Here is an 18,218-nt window from a genome sequence, read left to right on the forward strand (position 1 = left end):
TCTAGGGTGTATTGTGGTTCTTCAGCCAGTAATTGTATTAATGTGGACAGAAAACATTCATCCCTTTTTAGTGTGCAAAGAAAGCTTTTAAGGGATCGACTCTAAAATCTGGAGGTAAAATAACAACAACGAAATCAACAAGAACAGCCTATAAAACAAACAGCAGGAAAAGTGCTCAAAAAGAAGGAAAAGTAAAAAAGACGAACTGATGTGGACAAATTCGTCACGCGTCACAAATCATCAGTTTTACTTATAAGTTCCTCTCATAAGCATCCTTACACCACCAAGCTGTAGGTTGAAAAATACTCGCAATCATGAGCAACTGTCAATTTTCAATCTATTTGTGACGCCATCATATCTGGATACGTAATTACAGTTTTATGATGACAATGACAAGCATCGTTTGATATCAAGTCTTACCTAAATTCTGATAATCAGAATTTAGTTTATGGTTCACACCGGTATCCTTCCTTAAAACCAAAAGTCATTGGGTTTCTCTAGTTTATTCCTCAAATAGTTTTTCCATCCAGTGTTGATTATTTAGTTCATTAGCAGTCGCTGCTTTTAAGGTTGCTAATGGGAGTTAACAACGCTGTAACGTTTGAAGAATCAGCAATATTTCTCTTTTTCGCTTATCATGTGATGAAAAGACGTTTTTTTTTTAAGATATCATACCTATAAGATGAGTGGCTAGGAATAGAAGAACTCGATAATCTCTTTTTACCATCACAGAATAATCGTCAGGAAGTCAAGAAGTGACAAAATGTCTGTAGGGCAGACGCACCATAACGCTACGCGAAACTTATTTAAATTTGAATATCGTAGTAATGTCCGTACTTTATCAGAGATTGAATCTTACTTTGAGTCCTTCGAGATTTTGGAGATGGAGATGCTTACCAGAACTGTTACACACTTATCCTCGAATAAGATCATTTTTGGCATGCGTCATGCCCTCTTTCATCCTCGATTGACACCAATGCAGAGATGATTCTTTGCCCATAGATTTAGTTTGCTCTCTTGAGTGAACCAGGTTTAGAACTTTTCATGATTAGAAAAGTATTACAGTCTTACCTTCGCATTCTTTGCCATTTCCAGCGGATCCAGGTTTACATGTACAATCGTACGACCCTTCAGTGTTGTTGCAAAAGGCATTAGAACTGCAGTTGTGTAACCCTTCGACACACTCATTAGTGTCTGACAAAACATGATAAGACCAACAAGAAATCTGCCTGTGAGTCGCCAATACATGCAATTATTTGAAAATGTCGGAGTTAACTGCTTGTCTATACGGTTTTACTGACAAACTAGATTTCATTCCTTCGTACAACAGCCAACAATGTTTTCTTGAAAAACCAGATTTCGTTCCTACGTTCAACAGCCAACAATGTTTTCGCAGTCTAAAAACTGAGGAACAGTCTTTAATTATTACTTTCAATTACTCATCGATTTGCTTCTGTTTGCCTGCGAATACTGTCGCTGTTAGTTTTTATATGATTACTGAAAGGTTCGAGGCGTTCAAGTGCCATCCCTTTCTTAGAAAACTTTCTAATTCAGTCTGTAGATCACATAATTTACCTTCGCATTCGAGCCCATTTCCAGTGAATCCAAGTTTGCAAGCACAGGTGTGGGATCCATTGGTATTGTTATAAACTGCATTTTGATTGCAATTATGTAACTGTTCAGCAGACTCGTCTATGTCTGAAAAAATGAAACAAACAACAACAATCGATCAACTCTTAAGTAAGTTTGCTCTCCACATTAATCATTTTGACTTGGACAAGATGATAATTTAATCCAAATTGTAAAACAGCACCCAATCTGTTCTACATGAAAAGTACTTAGTTTAATTTTGATTATTCATTTTTGGCTCAGAAAACACTGATGGCCGCAAGTGAGAATAATATTTGCTTGCTGTTTGTTTATTTCTCTTTGAATTTGTTTGAAATAAGTTTGAACTCTCTTTTAGTTCGGAGTTCACTGAGAAAGTTTCGATATGTGGAAATGCCACCTTATCCAGAAAGGAAAACTGAACCTTCGCATTCTCGGCCATTTCCAAGAAATCCTTGTTTACATGTACAGTTGTACGACCCTTTGGTATTGTTGCAAAAGGCATCAAGACTGTAGTTGTGTGACCCTTCAGCACACTCATCAATGTCTGAAAGAATCAAGCATTGAAAGGACTTAAAAAGTCTAATTGTGAGTCTGCATGCAACTTGCATGCGTGTTACTATCTCTTTCAATTTGAAGAACTAATTTTTTGGCTCGGAAGCCGCATTTTACTAACAACCAAATGGCATCCATTTGTACAAGAGCTCGTCTGTCTGACCACGGACAATGTTCAGCTAATAAACAGCAAGTTTTATACCCTTAACTGTTTTTCTCATCCATAAGAAAATTGCTTCTTAGAGTCGAGTTTACCCCTGTTTGCTTCGAACAAGCTTAGAATGGATATTTTGAATGAACCTCGAGTTCCGCTGATACACACCTGATGTCAAAACCCGAGTGATATCACGGGTGTGAGTACAAGAACTGCGAAATACCATATGGTCTCTTGACTGTTGGCAATGCTGGCAATTTTCTAAGCTTCAGGTGAGAAGAGACAGAGGGGAAAGAGGGGCGATGATGTGGGTAGGACAGACCAAGGACAAGGGTTGTGTCTTGCCTCGTTCCTTCCAGTTGGAAGTTCTATCAAGTATGATATTATGCGTTCGAATCCCCCTACGCGCGTAATTGAGAGACAAAAACAAAAACAAAAACAAACACTCCAAAGATAATGGGAAAAAACTGTTTCAGTCATGTATTTTGGTACCTCATTGGTTCGTCATGACTGAGCGAAACAAGGGGGCTAAACCGTTGATGTTCCTTTTAAATAATTTTTAAACAGCCTTTAAGTCATTCAAGATCATAAAGCCTCATAAGAAAGTAGTTATATATCACTTACCTTGGTTACAAGTTCATCCCTTAAACCCAGCAGGACACTGACAGCGAAAACCTTTCTCAGTAAAACCGTTTTGACACGCGTTGTTTTTGTAAGGATTTTTCACACAAGCGATCTGACTTGAAAAGGGAACATTTTATCATGCTGTGATCAAGATTGAAACAATACAAGTAAAGAACGTTAAACTCCCTGGACAAAACGCCTCATAGTGGCATTTTTAGCTTAGCTGTGGACTTTGCAAAATTATCTCTGGTTTTTTTAAAACGAATGATGCATTAAAATTGGAATACAATCAAACAATCTCTGTTGTTTATTGTTGTAAAAGCCCACAACACGCTTGGAACATTCCCAGGCAACCTCGGTCTAGTTAATGCTCATAGTGATTCCGAACATATCGAAATCAACACCACAACTGTAAGTCTGACTTATAAGAGAAAAACAACAATTATTCTAACCAGCAAGATTTTATATTCGCTTGTTACTAGTAAGTAATGTTACTAGGACTATGTGGAGAACATCGGGCGAGGAATTGACCGAGCGTGTAGCACAAGGCTGATTAGAAATCACGAGCACGATTTCAGAATTCTGCACACGTTAGTACAGTAATCTTGGACCGTGTACTTTCTCTTGATTCAGGCTTTATTGACGACAATTCAGCATTATACGTTCCGTTCTGCTATCTATCTACTCTATTACAATCTAATCCTAGGGTTACAAAAATGTTACGTTTATTAGCTGAGGAAATCCATACCCAGATACGTAAAATCCGTGTGAGATTCAAGACTCACTCACGTTCTACAACGATTCGTGGGCACTAATTTCCCATTAAACATGGCTTTACTTGACAATCATGCTGCTAAGTTCCTACGCGATTAAACGCCTTGCAAATACCTAATTTCATACATTACCGCTCGCAGAACTAATCTGATTACCCTATGCCGCTCCTAAGTACATGCTACTTTTAATTGTAACTTAAACTCTACTTTAACTTTTACAACTCACTTAATACACAATTAAATTCATAATAAATCTAGGAAATCAAGTTTTTGCGTGGAAATATTTCTCAACTCGTGAAATGACACACGATTGTCCCTGAATTGTATGGCAAGAAATATAATTACCAATTAACTGTGAAAATAACAAGATACAAGAAACTCAGGAATGAAAAATTTAATGTCTGATCACATATTTTTTTAATGATACATGTTTGTTTTCAATGAGGGCCTCTCAACCTACAGCTGCTCAGTTGTCTTAAGTTCCATTGGCTATTATTAACTAGGTAGCTGAGTTTTAGTGGTTGATGGTCAGCCCTTCTCACTTTTATTTTTTTTTTAATTTTGCTGCTGCCAATTAAAATTAAATTTGAAAAAATATCCTGGCAGTGTACAATCATTAACTCATGCAGCATTTTTCTGCCTTCTGACATCTTGTAAAAAATTCAGCTGGAAGAGACATGCAGTCCTTACCTTTTGTTTATGGAATTTTCTCGAGACGTTTCGTCATTGCCACAGGTTTGTAATTTTTTTTATGAATAATAATCAATTGTTTGATTCCAATTTAGCTCATTAATGAAGCAAATCAACTCCTCTGATAGAAGAAAAACGGATTAAACATTACTGCTTGATCAAAACAAGAGCAGGTTACTCTCGAAACAAGTGTCAAGGCACAATGATTCATTGCCAGATTGGTATAAATTTTCTCGATGATTCTTGCCTTTCAGCTGATTCAGTCCGTTTAATTTCTCTTTCATAACGTGAAAAGAGGCAAAAAAAATAATCTCGATAAATTCCCGACTTTTCACCGTTGATTTTTTTCTACTAACGCACCAACCTCGCGCAAAATTCCAACCGCTGTGTGAAAAATATGAATTCCGAATGTCCACTACAAAAGCTTAAATGAAATTCATTTTGTTTCTTCCAATGAAGGAAAGATAAGGAGAGACGGATATTTGTCATCCTACTTTTAAAGCGGTCGCTTCTAATGTAAGTAATTGTATTTCGGTTTTGTACGTCTAACTTTTTTACCGATGATGGATGTGAGCATGCAAAAATGAAACAATTCACTTTGGTTGTAGGAAACATCCAGTCTCAGCATACATTGTTTGAGCTTGTTGAAAAGCCTTTTTCCTGAAAAGATCAAGCTTTTTTTCCATAGATTCTTTTCCTGAATCTCATCGAAACTTCCTCCAACGAACGATTGATTTCCTTCTGACGTCGTATACTTCTGATTACTCGAAATTTACCGGAAGTTTCACTTTCCAATAGTAATAGATAAATGCGGTGGGTATAAGACCGGAGGGGTGGTAACTTATCATTTTCATAACAAAAGGTAATAATATTTATTACTTTACGCTCATTACATTTGCAGTCTATAAAAGGGAACAAAATTGGCCCCTTTAAAATACACCCCATCAATTTTTGTCCGAAATTTGGGCGATCGCCTATCCAGTGGAAAATAATTGACTCCGAAAGAAAGACTTTGGTATAAATTTTCTCGAAGATTCTTGGCTTTAAGCCGATTCAGTCCGTTTACCTTCAGTTTAATGGCATGACAAGAGACAAAAAAAATAATCATGATAAATTCCCGACTTTCCACTATGGATTTTTTTTCGACTAACGCACCAACCTCGCGCAGAATTCCAACCGCCATGATATATGATAAAATATGAATTCCGAATGTCCATTACAAAAGCTTAAATGAAATTCATTATGTTCCTTCCACTGAAGGAAAGATGAGGAGAAACGGATATTTGTTATCCTACTTTTGAAGCAGCGCCATCTAATGTACGTAAATATATTTCAGTTTTGTACGTCTACCTTTTTAACCGATGACGCATGTGACCATGTGAGCATGCAAAAATGAAACGATTCACCTTGGTTATAGTAAACATCCGGTCTTAGCTTACATTTCTTTGCAAGAACCGTTGGATTTTTAACCCAAAATTACAATCAAGACTTGTTACAGTGCTGAATTGGAGCTTCTGTCTTGAAACGGTAAGCTATTTGTGCTCGATGACTATCTCTTTTTTGTTCATTTTCCACTAAGTGCGATTTGCGTCATCGAAGACAAAGTTGGTAAATAAGAGGAACGGCTGGGTTGATAAGTGTTATGCCTTGAAAAGACAACACATTGCTCTCTCCGTTCTTGTAAGGGTGTTAATCTAAATAAGACGGAAATATTATAACAATCACGTGATGTCAACATCGAGAGGATCTCGCTTGGCTTCATGAAAGTGATGATCAATAAATAATACCTCTTTTAGGGAGGAGAGGGAGAGGTGAATTATGAACCTGAACCACTCTTACAAAAAGGAATTTTCCCTATGAATATCCAACATCAGTCATCTATTTGAGTTTATATATTCACTATATTCGGGTAAACGATTTAAACTTGAAAAGTAGTGCACCGAGCGATTATCGTTACTGCTGGGGGAGCTGTTACAAGCAACCGAAGATGCTTTTGTTCACAGTCTGAGTAGGTGAAGCTGTTGTTACCAATTTTTGATAACATAAAGGAAAAATGAGAACCGTGATCAAAGATATTTCACTAAAACAGTGAAAACAGGAACTAGAAAACTATCAGATAATATTTTAAATAAATGGGTCTCTATTTTAAACTGATCAGCATTAACAGGCCGTTAACACGAATACAGCAGAACTGGAAACGATTTGAAAATTAAATTAGTCTCGAGTGATTGTTTGTCTCCTGATTCGTCAAATAAGTCTTTGCAAGAACGCAAAAGGTAACTTATCATTTCTTAGGCGAAAAGAAACAATATTTATTTACTTTACGGTCATTATATTTGTAGTCTATAAAAGGGAACAAAATTGGTGCCCTCGAAAGAGCACCTTGCCCAAGAAACACAAAAATATATATTTTTGATAAATTCCCAACTTTTCACCATGGGTTTTTTTTTCTTTTTTTCCAGGAAAACGTTAATCTCCTTCGGAAGATCTTATAAAAGTCCCTTTGCCTTCATCAAAATGAATGTGGAACGTGCCTAACTTCAAAAGGTAATTTACATCAATGCTGACTGTTTTAGAAATTCAAACAACACTAGTATCGTTATGAAAGCTACAAAAGAAAATTTATAAGAATAACAACATTAACAGCATTTAGAAATCTCACTGTTCCCTCCCTCGTCTTTAAAAAGAAACCACGACTTCTTCTATTGAATGAGATATATAAGGAAAAAACATCAATGTTTATATTTCGCTAGCTTATGATATTTCTCCAAAAACATCGACGAGTAATGCATCTGTTTCAAGGATTTACACAATCAAAATGCAAGATCATCAAATAAAGTTCGCATCGATTATGTTCGGACAATTAATATATAGATTTAGCCAAGCGGAAAAGCGGAGCTCTTGTTAGTTCATTTCCCGGCCCTTCATTATACTAAGTAAAAACTGAAATAAAACTCTTCAGCACTGGCTGTAGAAGAGTTTCTTCAAGGGGATGTAGAGACCAGTTCGGGGGGTGGGGAGGGGGGAAAGAATTGACGAGGTCTTGAAACTGGGGACGATGTTCTCACAACTTGCAAAGCGATCAACACGCATTAGACCAGCGGTATCTTCAAACAGCTTAGGACCTTTGTCGTTGTTCCTGATGTTTCGAGCAAATTTTCGAAGATAGGGAATGTTTTCTTCTTCAGATGAAGTGTACGATGTCAGCATCAATTAAAATTATATTCTATTGAAAGAAACGACGGTAAACTACTTTGCGTACATCACTGGTCGTGAGCACAGTGAGTCAGTAAAACAATACGCCAGAATTGTATGGGCTTCTCTTATATCTTCTCTTGAAGTTGCCAGGTATGACTGCTTGCTCCACCGTTTTTCCCTAACGCTTCAACCTCCTCTGTTAAGCGTAGAAAATTAATAGAAAAGTAATTTCCAACTCGTGTTTGAAGCTGTAATTTTTTAAACTTTTTCGCTTTTGGCTATTCTTGTTTCATGATTTTCCCCTAGCTGAAAGGAAATACACGACGTCTTTTTGAGATTTTTTCTGTTCTTTAATTCGGTAACCTCTGCTGCAACTGCATATATGAGTTTGTTGTCTTTCTATGAATGTGAATGTAAGTGCGGCAAGTTGTACATCGGAGAAACTGGAAGACCTATGCGAGACACAATTAAAAAGCATGATCAAGACATCCGACTCGCCTGTACCGAGACCTCCGCCGTTTCAGATCATGTTCACAACACCGGACAAAAGCCACTCTGAAACGAAGTAAAGTTTATTAATCGTGACCCTTATTACTAAACGCGCAGGGTCAAAGAGTCAATTCATATAAGACTTCACCCTGACAACATCAATAGTGGAATAGAAATTCCAGAAACGTGGATGCCCACGATCAAAAAACACAACAAGAGGAGAGCAAATCACTGAATAAAACAGCAAAGATTGAAATGCACCAATCAGAGCTGTTGAAAAACAACTAATCACAGCAGAGAATCATGCTTTATAAGATCACGCATGACCAGTCGACCTCATCGCCTGAAGAAGACTAGCAGTATGCAGTCGAAACGTCGCGATCTACATCACACGTGACCACATCGTGAGACAAACGGAAAACTTAGCTTTTATTGTTTTTCACCACGATGAATAACCACAACCCTTTTTTACGAAAGTGACTATGTTATTTGGATAAATGTCCAAAGGAGGATAAAAATTAAGACATGGTCTGCACAACTCTCTTAATTTAATTTTTTAACCTTCAAAGCTGAGGCATTTATATTCTTGCTTTGTGCATTATGTGGACATCAATTAATTTAACTTTCATGCGTCAAAATACAAAGAAAGTTCTCTTCATCTATGTGCCCTAAACATTACAGGGGAGGAAGTAAAAACATGAATTAAAACGGGAGGGCCCTCATTAATTTCAGTCCTAATTAAAGGAGGATCCTTGCTTTTCCAGATTCTCACCCTTCATACCTCACATATCGTGTGACCAATTCCTTATATCAATGTTTAGTTTGGCTATGAGCATTGGTAAGAAACACCACGCATTAACGAAAGCTTGAGCAGGAGTATTTAATGCAATCTAAATAATAATATTGTATTTTATAATGTGGTAACTTACACAGCAAAATTATATAATCCCACAATTCCAAACAAAGGAAGTCAGGTTAATGACTCACTTGCTTTAGCTTTTGAGGGCTTAAGGTGCAGAGAAATAGACATGATAAACAATTACAATTAATACGAAGTTGAAAGTTTGAAGCCTAAAAGATATATATCATAATCATCAGACTCTATGCATCCGAGCAAGAAAAGGTCAATTATCACCATAATTTCTCCCAACGTTAATGCTTACAGGAAACCATTAATTTTTGTAACTAGGTGGTACTGTACTTAAATACTTCTACCGACACAAATGCATTTTCTAAAGTTATCTCATAGCATATGACTGTACAGGTCATGTGGAAGGTTCCTGCATGGGTACTAACATTTCAATTACCTCAGCCAACTTTAATCATCAGAATTGTTACAGTGTAGTTCACTCCTTTTTGAGGCTATCTTCAGCTTGATCACACTGTTACATGTGAAAACATCAAATGTTACTCAGATATTCAAATAATTACCTGAATAAAAAGTTACAATTTTTTTTAATAACCTGCTTCCTTTAACCCTTTAACTCCTATTTGTTACCAAGACAGAATTTTTCTCCTTACAATATCAATACATCATCAAGCAGAAAAGTGATGAAAATAAAGTGATGAGGATTATTAGTTGATCCAATACCAAATTCTCAAAACCAACCTCACAAGAACTGTATGGCAGACCGTAAGGAAAATTACTAATGAGATCTTGGTAGTTAAATGGTTAATCGTGTTCCAGAAATGTAACATGTAAAGTGTTCTTATGTACAATGAAGTTTCAAACTCATTAAAATTAAGTTGACTTCAAGACTCAGATTTTAGTTTAAAGAAATGTGTAATATTTCTTTAAATGAATGAAAAGAGAATGCCATTTATGAATTTCAAAATAGTAAATGCCAAAAACTTAAAGATGGAATTAAAAGAAACTACTAAAATATGTTATATCTATTCACTGAGATTATAATCATTAGTTGGCACTGAGACATAAAAGAGGCTTTGTGAAAAAACCAAAGCAGTAAAATTAAAGATTCAGGAGAAGCATATGGCATCAACTTGTTTACTGATGTTCTCACCTGAATTCATTCCGGAAAGAGAACTCTGCAACACATATGTTTTATCTTCTTACACTTGAATTAAAACATAAAATTTAATTTTTTTGCATGCAGGTTAAGGAGGAAATTAAAAGAATGGATATATGTTACATAAGAAGAAACCCCTTACAATAAAAATAAAGCAGAAGCATATTACCTACGTGTTTTTACTTCTGAATACAGCTATAATAAGTATTTTTAAGCCATGATCTACATATGTAAACCGGGTGCATTATATGGTCGTAAAAACAATTTTATTCTAGCCTCCTTCTTGAAGGGTGCCTTGTGTATCAAATATATCAAATTCAGTACCTCCAGAGTCATATGCCAGGCTTTGGGGCTACAAAATAATAAAATAATCAACGACTTATGGCTGGCCAATTTACCGAGAGTCGATTAAGTATAGTTTCCTAAATACGGATTTATCGTTCTTAATTACTGGTGAAATTCCGAGAGTGTGACTCAATTAATTCAAAAGAAAATATCCAAGCAGATTACAAAAATGGTTCACGAATTGTAAACTGATAATGTGTTAACAAAACCTCACTAAATTACGGTGCCGATTCAATGAAGTTCACCCATTGCGCAGGAGAACTACCGCCATTTTACCCGTGAGTTTGTTAGCACTACACGTTTGCGGTCCGTAATTTAATTCTCAGGTGTCTGACGGGTCCTCTCATGACAGTATTGTCAAAATCAAATTACTGCGTCAGACTTAATGTAAACACGGACATCGTTGACTCAATCTCATTTTATTTCAATTTTGGAAAAGGCCACTACTTAGTTCTTAGGTTAAAACAACACTTCTTCGACAAAACGCGATTTTTTTAACAGAATCGAGTAAATCCTGCAATAGTTGACTGAAGAGAGAAAGAGGTAGAAACCTGCGCTCGCCGTTCGCTATCATTTGAAAACTTTCTAGGCAAAACAAAATCCGTATGATAACTTCTTTTTCATTACACTACAACTGTATAAAGCATTCCAAACGACAGGACAAGAAATACCTTGAAGAATACGAACACTTTGAAATGTTATTCGAACTAGTGCGAGGGTTTTTAGGCGATGAAGGCCAAAGTCATTGTTTTACCGAAACGTGATTTTAATTATAAACTGAAGCTAGTATCAAACGACGACTGGTGAAAAACGTTTGAATTTTTCTGAGCCTTAGCGTTAGAGAAAACCCAGATAAGACACAAATTACCGGTACCTTCTTCTTTCTCGGATCCTATGAAGTTCGCTTCTCTTTGTTGATGATCTCTTCCCAATCTGTTTTCGGGAGCATCTTTGTATTTCCTTCTCGCGTTGCTCCTCGCTAGATATTCGCCTTTTTTACTTATGTCTTTTCTTGTTTTTTTTCGCGTTCCTCTTGCCGTATTCTGCCTATTTTGGTGTCCTCTCGAACTTTCAAGCGCGTTTTTCTCGACTTGTTTTACGTCTTTTACTTGTTTTTTTGGTCGCTCTGCCTATTTCTTTTCATCCTATTTTCACTCAGAACCCTCTCTCTGCGAACTTGAATTATAAAAATTTCTTCCCGTTGACAAAGCTTTAGCTGTGCCGGTATTGTTGCTTTGCGAGTTGACTAGAAATTGCAAAATGCTAAGAATCACTGTCCAACTACAACCTCACCAGTTTGATTTCGCGCTCAAAACGCGGGTTGCAAATTATTTGCTCATGCAGCTTCACATCCACTAGCTCACGTGAAGCCCTTGTGCAATGCATAACCGTGTGCCTGGGGTAAACTACACTGAAGCTCAACACTCGAGTATGCGCACTTCATTGTCATCTGCCGGTGTCTCCTAGCGCACACTAATCGGGTATCCAAGTTACGCACGTAATCGCGCCTGTGCATTACCTTCTCCCTTGCCCTTCCATTACGTAATGGCTACGATAGTTCCGTGGTACAGTTGGCCGCGCATGCTAAAAGTAGCACCTTGTACGTCCAAATTTTTTCGGCTTCATGTGTTACTACTATTTCGTATAACTATGGGGTTACGCTTCGCGCGCTGCGAGTTCCACTAAAACAAACACTCTGTAGAATGCAGAACCTTCACACAGGGGTAGCTAATACGGAACATTCTCCGAACACACGCAAAGCCTGTGAGTCATAACATATTTTTAATTTAGGAAGCAGACCAAAGGAAACCTGCTTTCTTATTTTAATTTCTAGAAACGCGAACTTGCCGTAAGGAAATGCGATTATTATTAAGATGTGGGCTGGGCAGTTTAGGATAAGCAGTAAGCTGTATGATACAACAGCAGCTCCTTGAGAGCCCAGTAAATCGGTTTCGTTAATAGCATTGCTCCTTCTTACACAATTGACTTGAGTTAATGTAAACTTGTTTCCGGTTCTGTTAGCCAGTTAAATTTTCCAGTTGGTCTCTGATTTGCGTGACAGTGTAACGAACACTCTTGTAGAACAGACGGCAAGGGTGTGTTCCCTTTGACGGACAATGTAAAAAAATCCATATGCGGAAAAAGAAGCTAAAGTCCAAACTCCGTAGAAAATATATATGAAACTTGTGGCTAAAATAAACACTCCGAAACTTCTCAAAACTCAAAACTAAGGGTTAAAAGAATAGCGCGAGCGAAAGCTCAAAAACAATTGACTAAACTCTGTTGAAACAAGCAATAAAAGTTCGCGAAAAATGATTTGCTAATTGTGAAATTACGTGCACCGCACGTGAACACAGAAAGAATACAAGGCGGGGAGGGGAAGATAAAAACTGCAATTTGAAATTTAAAGCTAAAGAGATTTTCGAAAAACAATCCTTGCATAAGTTTTAACTAATTTCTTCTTTTTTTTTTCAAACTGAGAAGAAACAGGGTCAAGATGGACAGCATAGAAAAAGTTATATACGTAGGTATGGTGATCGCCGAGTTCCTTCGCAAAACTGGTCGCGTGTTGCAAGCCATCGAGGTATGCAAGGAATGTTTGATAATCTTACACAGTCTTGTGAAAACGATTGGAAACAAACACGACCAGGCAAGATGTTACAGAGGCCTCGGAATAATACTCCAATCGTTTTATGAATATGACAAGGCCCGAGAATATGAGGAGAAAGCACTCGCCATCAGAATAGAAATTGGTGACAGGAATGGAGAAGCAACAAGCTACGGAAACCTAGGAACTTTGTTTTATTTACTTGGTCATTATAACAAGGCCCGAGAATATGAGGAGAAAGCACTCGCTATCAGAATAGAAATTGGCGTCAGGGATGGAGAAGCAAAAAGCTACGGAAAGCTAGGAGTTTTTTTCCAATTACTTGCTCATTATGACAAGGCCCGAGAATATCTGGAGAAAGCACTCGCTATCACAACAGAAATTGGCGACAGGGATGGAGAAGCATCAAGCTACAGAAACCTAGGAATTTTATTCGAATCACTTGGCCATTATGACAAGGCCCAAGAATATGAGGAGAAAGCACTCGCTATCACAATACAAACTGGCGACAGGAATGGAGAAGCAACAAGCTACGGAAACCTAGGATCTTTGTTCCAATCACTTGCTTATTATGACAAGGCCCGAGAATATGAATAGAAAGCACTCGCTATAAGAATTGAAATTGGCGACAGGAATGGAGAAGCAAAAAGCTACGGAAATCTAGGAACTTTGTTCCAATCACTTGCTCATTATGACAAGGCCCGGGAATATCAGGAGAAAGCACTCGCTATCAGAATAAAAATTGGCGACAGGGATGGAGCAGCATCAAGCTACGGAAACCTAGGAACTTTGTTCCAATCACTTACACAGTATGACAAGGCTCTAGAATATGAAGAGAAAGCACTCGCTATTAGAATAGAAATTGGCGACAGGAATGGAGAAGCAACAAGCTACGGAAACCTAGGAACTTTGTTCCAATCACTTGCTCATTATGACAAGGCCCGCGAATATCAGGAGAAATCACTCGCTATAAGAATAGAAATTGGCGACAGGAATAGAGAAGCAACAAGCTACGGAAACCTAGGAACTTTGTTCCAATTACTTGCTCATTATGACAAGGCCCGGGAATGTGAGGAGAAAGCACTCGCTATAAGAATAGAAATTTGCGACAGGTATGGAGAAGCATCAAGCTACGGAAACTTAGGAACTTTGTTCCAATCACTTGCTCATTATGACAAGGCGCGAGAATATCAGGAGAAAGCACTCGCTATTAGAATAGAAATCGGCGACAGGAAAGGAGAAGCAGCAAGCTACGGAAACCTAGGACTTTTGTTTAAACTACTCGGTCAATATGACAAGGCCCGAGAATATCAGGAGAAAGCACTCGTTATCACAAAAGAAACTGGCGTCAGGGATAATGAAGCATCAAGCTACGCAAACCTAGCAACTTTGTTCCAATTACTTGCTAATTATGACAAGGCCCGAGAATATCAGGAGAAAGCACTCGTTATCACAAAAGAAACTGGCGTCAGGGATAATGAAGCATCAAGCTACGCAAACCTAGCAACTTTGTTCCAATTACTTGCTAATTATGACAAGGCCCGAGAATATCAGGAGAAAGCACTCGCTATCAGAATAGAAATTGGTGGCAGAAATGGAGAAGCGGCAAGCTACGGAAACCTAGGATCTTTGTGCCAATTACTTGCTCGTTATGACAAGGCTCGAGAATATCATGAGAAAGCACTCGCTATCAAAATAGAAATTGGCGACAGGAAAGGAGAAGCAACAAGCTACGGAAACCTAGGAACTTTATTCCAATCACTCGGTCAATATGACAAGGCCCGAGAATATCAGGAGAAAGCACTCGCTATCAGAATAGAAAATGGCGACAGGAATGGAGAAGCAACAAGCTACGGAAACCTAGGATCTTTGTGCCAATCACTTGCTTATTATGACAAGGCCCGAGAATATGAAGAGAAAGCACTCGCTATAAGAATTGAAATTGGCGACAGGAATGGAGAAGCAGCAAGCTACGGAAGCCTAGGATCATTGTTCCAATCACTTGCTTATTATGACAAGGCTAAAGAATATGAGATGAAAGCACTCGCTATCGGAATAGAAATTGGCAACAAGAAAGGAGTGGCAAAAAACTATGGAAACCTAGGAACTTTGTTCCAATCACTCGGTCAATATGACAAGGCCCGAGAATATCAGGAGAAAGCACTCGCTATTAGAATAGAAATTGGCGACAGGGATGGAGAAGCGGCAAGCTACGGAAACCTAGGATCTTTGTGCCAATTACTTGCTCGTTATGACAAGGCTCGAGAATATCATGAGAAAGCACTCGCTATCAAAATAGAAATTGGCGACAGGAAAGGAGAAGCAATAAGTTACGGAAACCTAGGATCATTGCTCCAATCACTTGCTTATTATGACAAGGCTAAAGAATATGAGATGAAAGCACTCGCTATCAGAATAGAAATTGGCAACAAGGATGGAGAAGCGGCAAGCTGCGGAAACCTAGGAACTTTGTTTAAATCACTCGGTCAATATGACAAGGCCCGAGAATATCAGGAGAAAGCACTCGCTATCAGAATAAAAATTGGCGACAGGAATGGAGAAGCATCAAGCTACGGAAACCTAGGATCTTTGTTCCAGTCACTTGCTCATTATGACAAGGCTAGAGAATATGAGGAGAAAGCACTCGCTCTCAGAATAGAAATTGGCGACAGGAATGGAGAAGCAACAAGCTACGGAAACCTAGGATTATTGTTTTTTTGCCTTGGTCAATATAGCGAAGCTGAAGAGTGTTTGGAGAAAGCGCTTCGTATCAAAAAGAAAATTGGTGCAAAAGGAGATGAGGCACGTATTTATGGAAACCTCACAGGTTTGTTTCTCTCGCTCGGCAAGTATGCAAAGGCTGACGACTATCTAAAGAAGGCAATGGCAGTTAGAAAGGGTATCGGTGATAGAAGCGGGGAAGCAGCAGATTACAGGCACCTCGGGTTAATTTGTCGTAAGCGCGGTGAATATGGCAAGGCTCAAGAATATTACGAGAAATCCCTTACAATTCACATGGAAATCGGGGAGAGAGAAGGAGTACTAGTCAACTACAGCGATTTAGGATTGTGTTTCCAATTGCTTGGTAAATATGACATGGCTGAAGAATACCTTAAGCAGGCCCTCCTATTAAGTAGGGATATTGGACACAACCTAAATGAGTTTCACTGTCTTTGTAATCTATCGGTGTTAAAGATGTCACAATTTCATCCTAAAGAGGCTTCTTCATATCTTTTTCAAGGCATCCAAAAGTTCGAAACTTTGAGAGGTTTTCTTAAAGAAAACGATCAGTTTCAAATATCTCTTTTAGAAGAGCACGGCACCTTTCCTTACATGTTGTTCAGTCGGTTGCTTTCTTCCACTGGAAAGCCGCAAGATGCCCTTTACGTCGAAGAGCTGAGAAGGGCAAGAGGCCTGGCCGACCTGATGGCAGCTCGGTACTCTGTTCAAGAGCAGATCTCAAGCGATCCACAATCTTGGTGTGGTATTCAAGGGATCATCACAAAAGAAGCGGACTGTACCTGTCTGTACCTTTCGGTAGGTCAAAATTATGTACGGTTTTGGATAATTAAAGCAACGGGAGCCATTCAGTTTTTAGACAAGAAAGTGAAGCTGGACCAAAACAAGGTGACCGGAATAGTCCCCGAGTTAGATGAGTTTTTTAAAGAAGCCTTCCGCAGCCAAGCCATTTTACCCGAACAGAACTGCGAAGATCGATCTTTAGATGACACCGAACTGATGTCACTTCATTACGATGACCGCTCAGTGCTGCGTGACTATGATACCGAAGATTTCAAAAGAAGTCTTCACTTGTGTTACAAGATAATCATCGCTCCTGTGGCCAGTTTACTGAAGCAACCCGAGATCATTATTGTCCCTGACTCCTATGTGTACCAAGTACCATTTGCAGCCTTGGCTGACGAAGGAGGCAAGTATTTATCAGAGACATGCAGGATTCGGATAGTTCCCTCTCTAACGACTCTCAAGCTTGTTCAAGACAGTCCTCCAGACTATCACAGTCAGACCGGGGCACTGATAGTGGGTGACCCTGTGGTTGGAGAGGTGATTTTTAAGGGAAGGCGCAAAAATATAACACAATTGCCGTGTGCTAGAAAGGAAGCAGAGATGATTGGAGGACTTCTTGGGGTAACGCCTTTGATAGGAGATTCCGCGACAAAGCATTCTGTACTTCAAGCGATAAGTTCAGTGAGCTTGATACACATTGCTGCCCATGGTGATGCCGAAAAAGGGGAGATTGTTCTTTCTCCTAAGCACCCTTCCCCACTCCCGCCTTTTCCTCGAGAAGAAGATTATCTTTTGAAGATGGAGGATATTTCAAAAACTCGGTTGCGAGCTAAACTAGTGGTGCTTAGTTGTTGTCACAGTGCTCGTGGACGTATCAGAACTGAGGGAGTTATTGGCATTGCCCGAGCGTTCTTAGGATCCGGAGCTCGTTCAGTGTTGGCGGCACGATGGGCCCTGGATGACACAGCCACAGAGCAGTTCATGACTTGTTTCTACAAACATTTGTTCCGCGGTGAAAGTGCCAGTGAATCTCTCCACAAGGCCAGGAAGTGGATGAGAAATAACGGCTTTGACAAAATTTCTCAATGGGCGCCATTCATGATCATCGGCGACAACGTGACATTTGATTTTGGAAATTGGCCGGTGCCTAGCGCACCTTAAGAACCATGACTTTGATAAATCCTCTGTAGCTCAGTAAAGCTCGGAACTATTTAATTACAAGCCTGTAAAAAGAGGAAGCCATCTGCGAAGGACAACTCAGATCGATACACAGATGAAAGCACTTCTGTAAAATGCTTATCAGGCATCTAAGTTTAATAATCTGAAACAAGACAGCGTGTAATGTTATCTCTTTATAAGAGTTCCAAAGTTAAAAAACTCCATTTTTTTTGAGTCATTAGTTCAATGAACAAGCCAAGAGAAGTGTGACAATTTTTAGGTTACGAACGCGATTAGTTCTTCAAGGAAAGAAAATTTTTAATCGTTTTTCAAAGGTAATTAGTTAGTCAATTCAAGAGACTTTTAAACAAATGTGTGACTTAATTTTTTTGGAAATTTCTTGCAAGGCTTTTGACAAGAAATACTGTGGTTTAACATGCCAAAATAAACATATTTAAAGAAAA

At 38.5% G+C, this 18,218-nt stretch overlaps 1 protein-coding gene across 1 annotated transcript; it reads left to right on the forward strand.

The window, feature by feature from the left end:
- The first annotated feature begins 12,960 nt into the window (after window positions 1-12,960).
- On the forward strand, window positions 12,961-17,797 carry LOC131773903 (tetratricopeptide repeat protein 28-like). Its single transcript, XM_066159958.1, has 5 exons — window positions 12,961-13,650; window positions 13,882-14,183; window positions 14,286-15,319; window positions 15,536-15,831; window positions 16,192-17,797. The coding sequence occupies exons 1-5, from the start codon at window positions 12,961-12,963 to the stop codon at window positions 17,755-17,757; spliced, it is 3,888 nt and encodes a 1,295-aa protein (XP_066016055.1). The 3' UTR covers window positions 17,758-17,797.
- The last annotated feature ends 421 nt before the right edge of the window (window positions 17,798-18,218 follow it).

The sequence above is a fragment of the Pocillopora verrucosa genome, chromosome 13, assembly GCF_036669915.1.
Source record: "Pocillopora verrucosa isolate sample1 chromosome 13, ASM3666991v2, whole genome shotgun sequence".
NCBI classification, from domain to species: domain Eukaryota; kingdom Metazoa; phylum Cnidaria; class Anthozoa; order Scleractinia; family Pocilloporidae; genus Pocillopora; species Pocillopora verrucosa.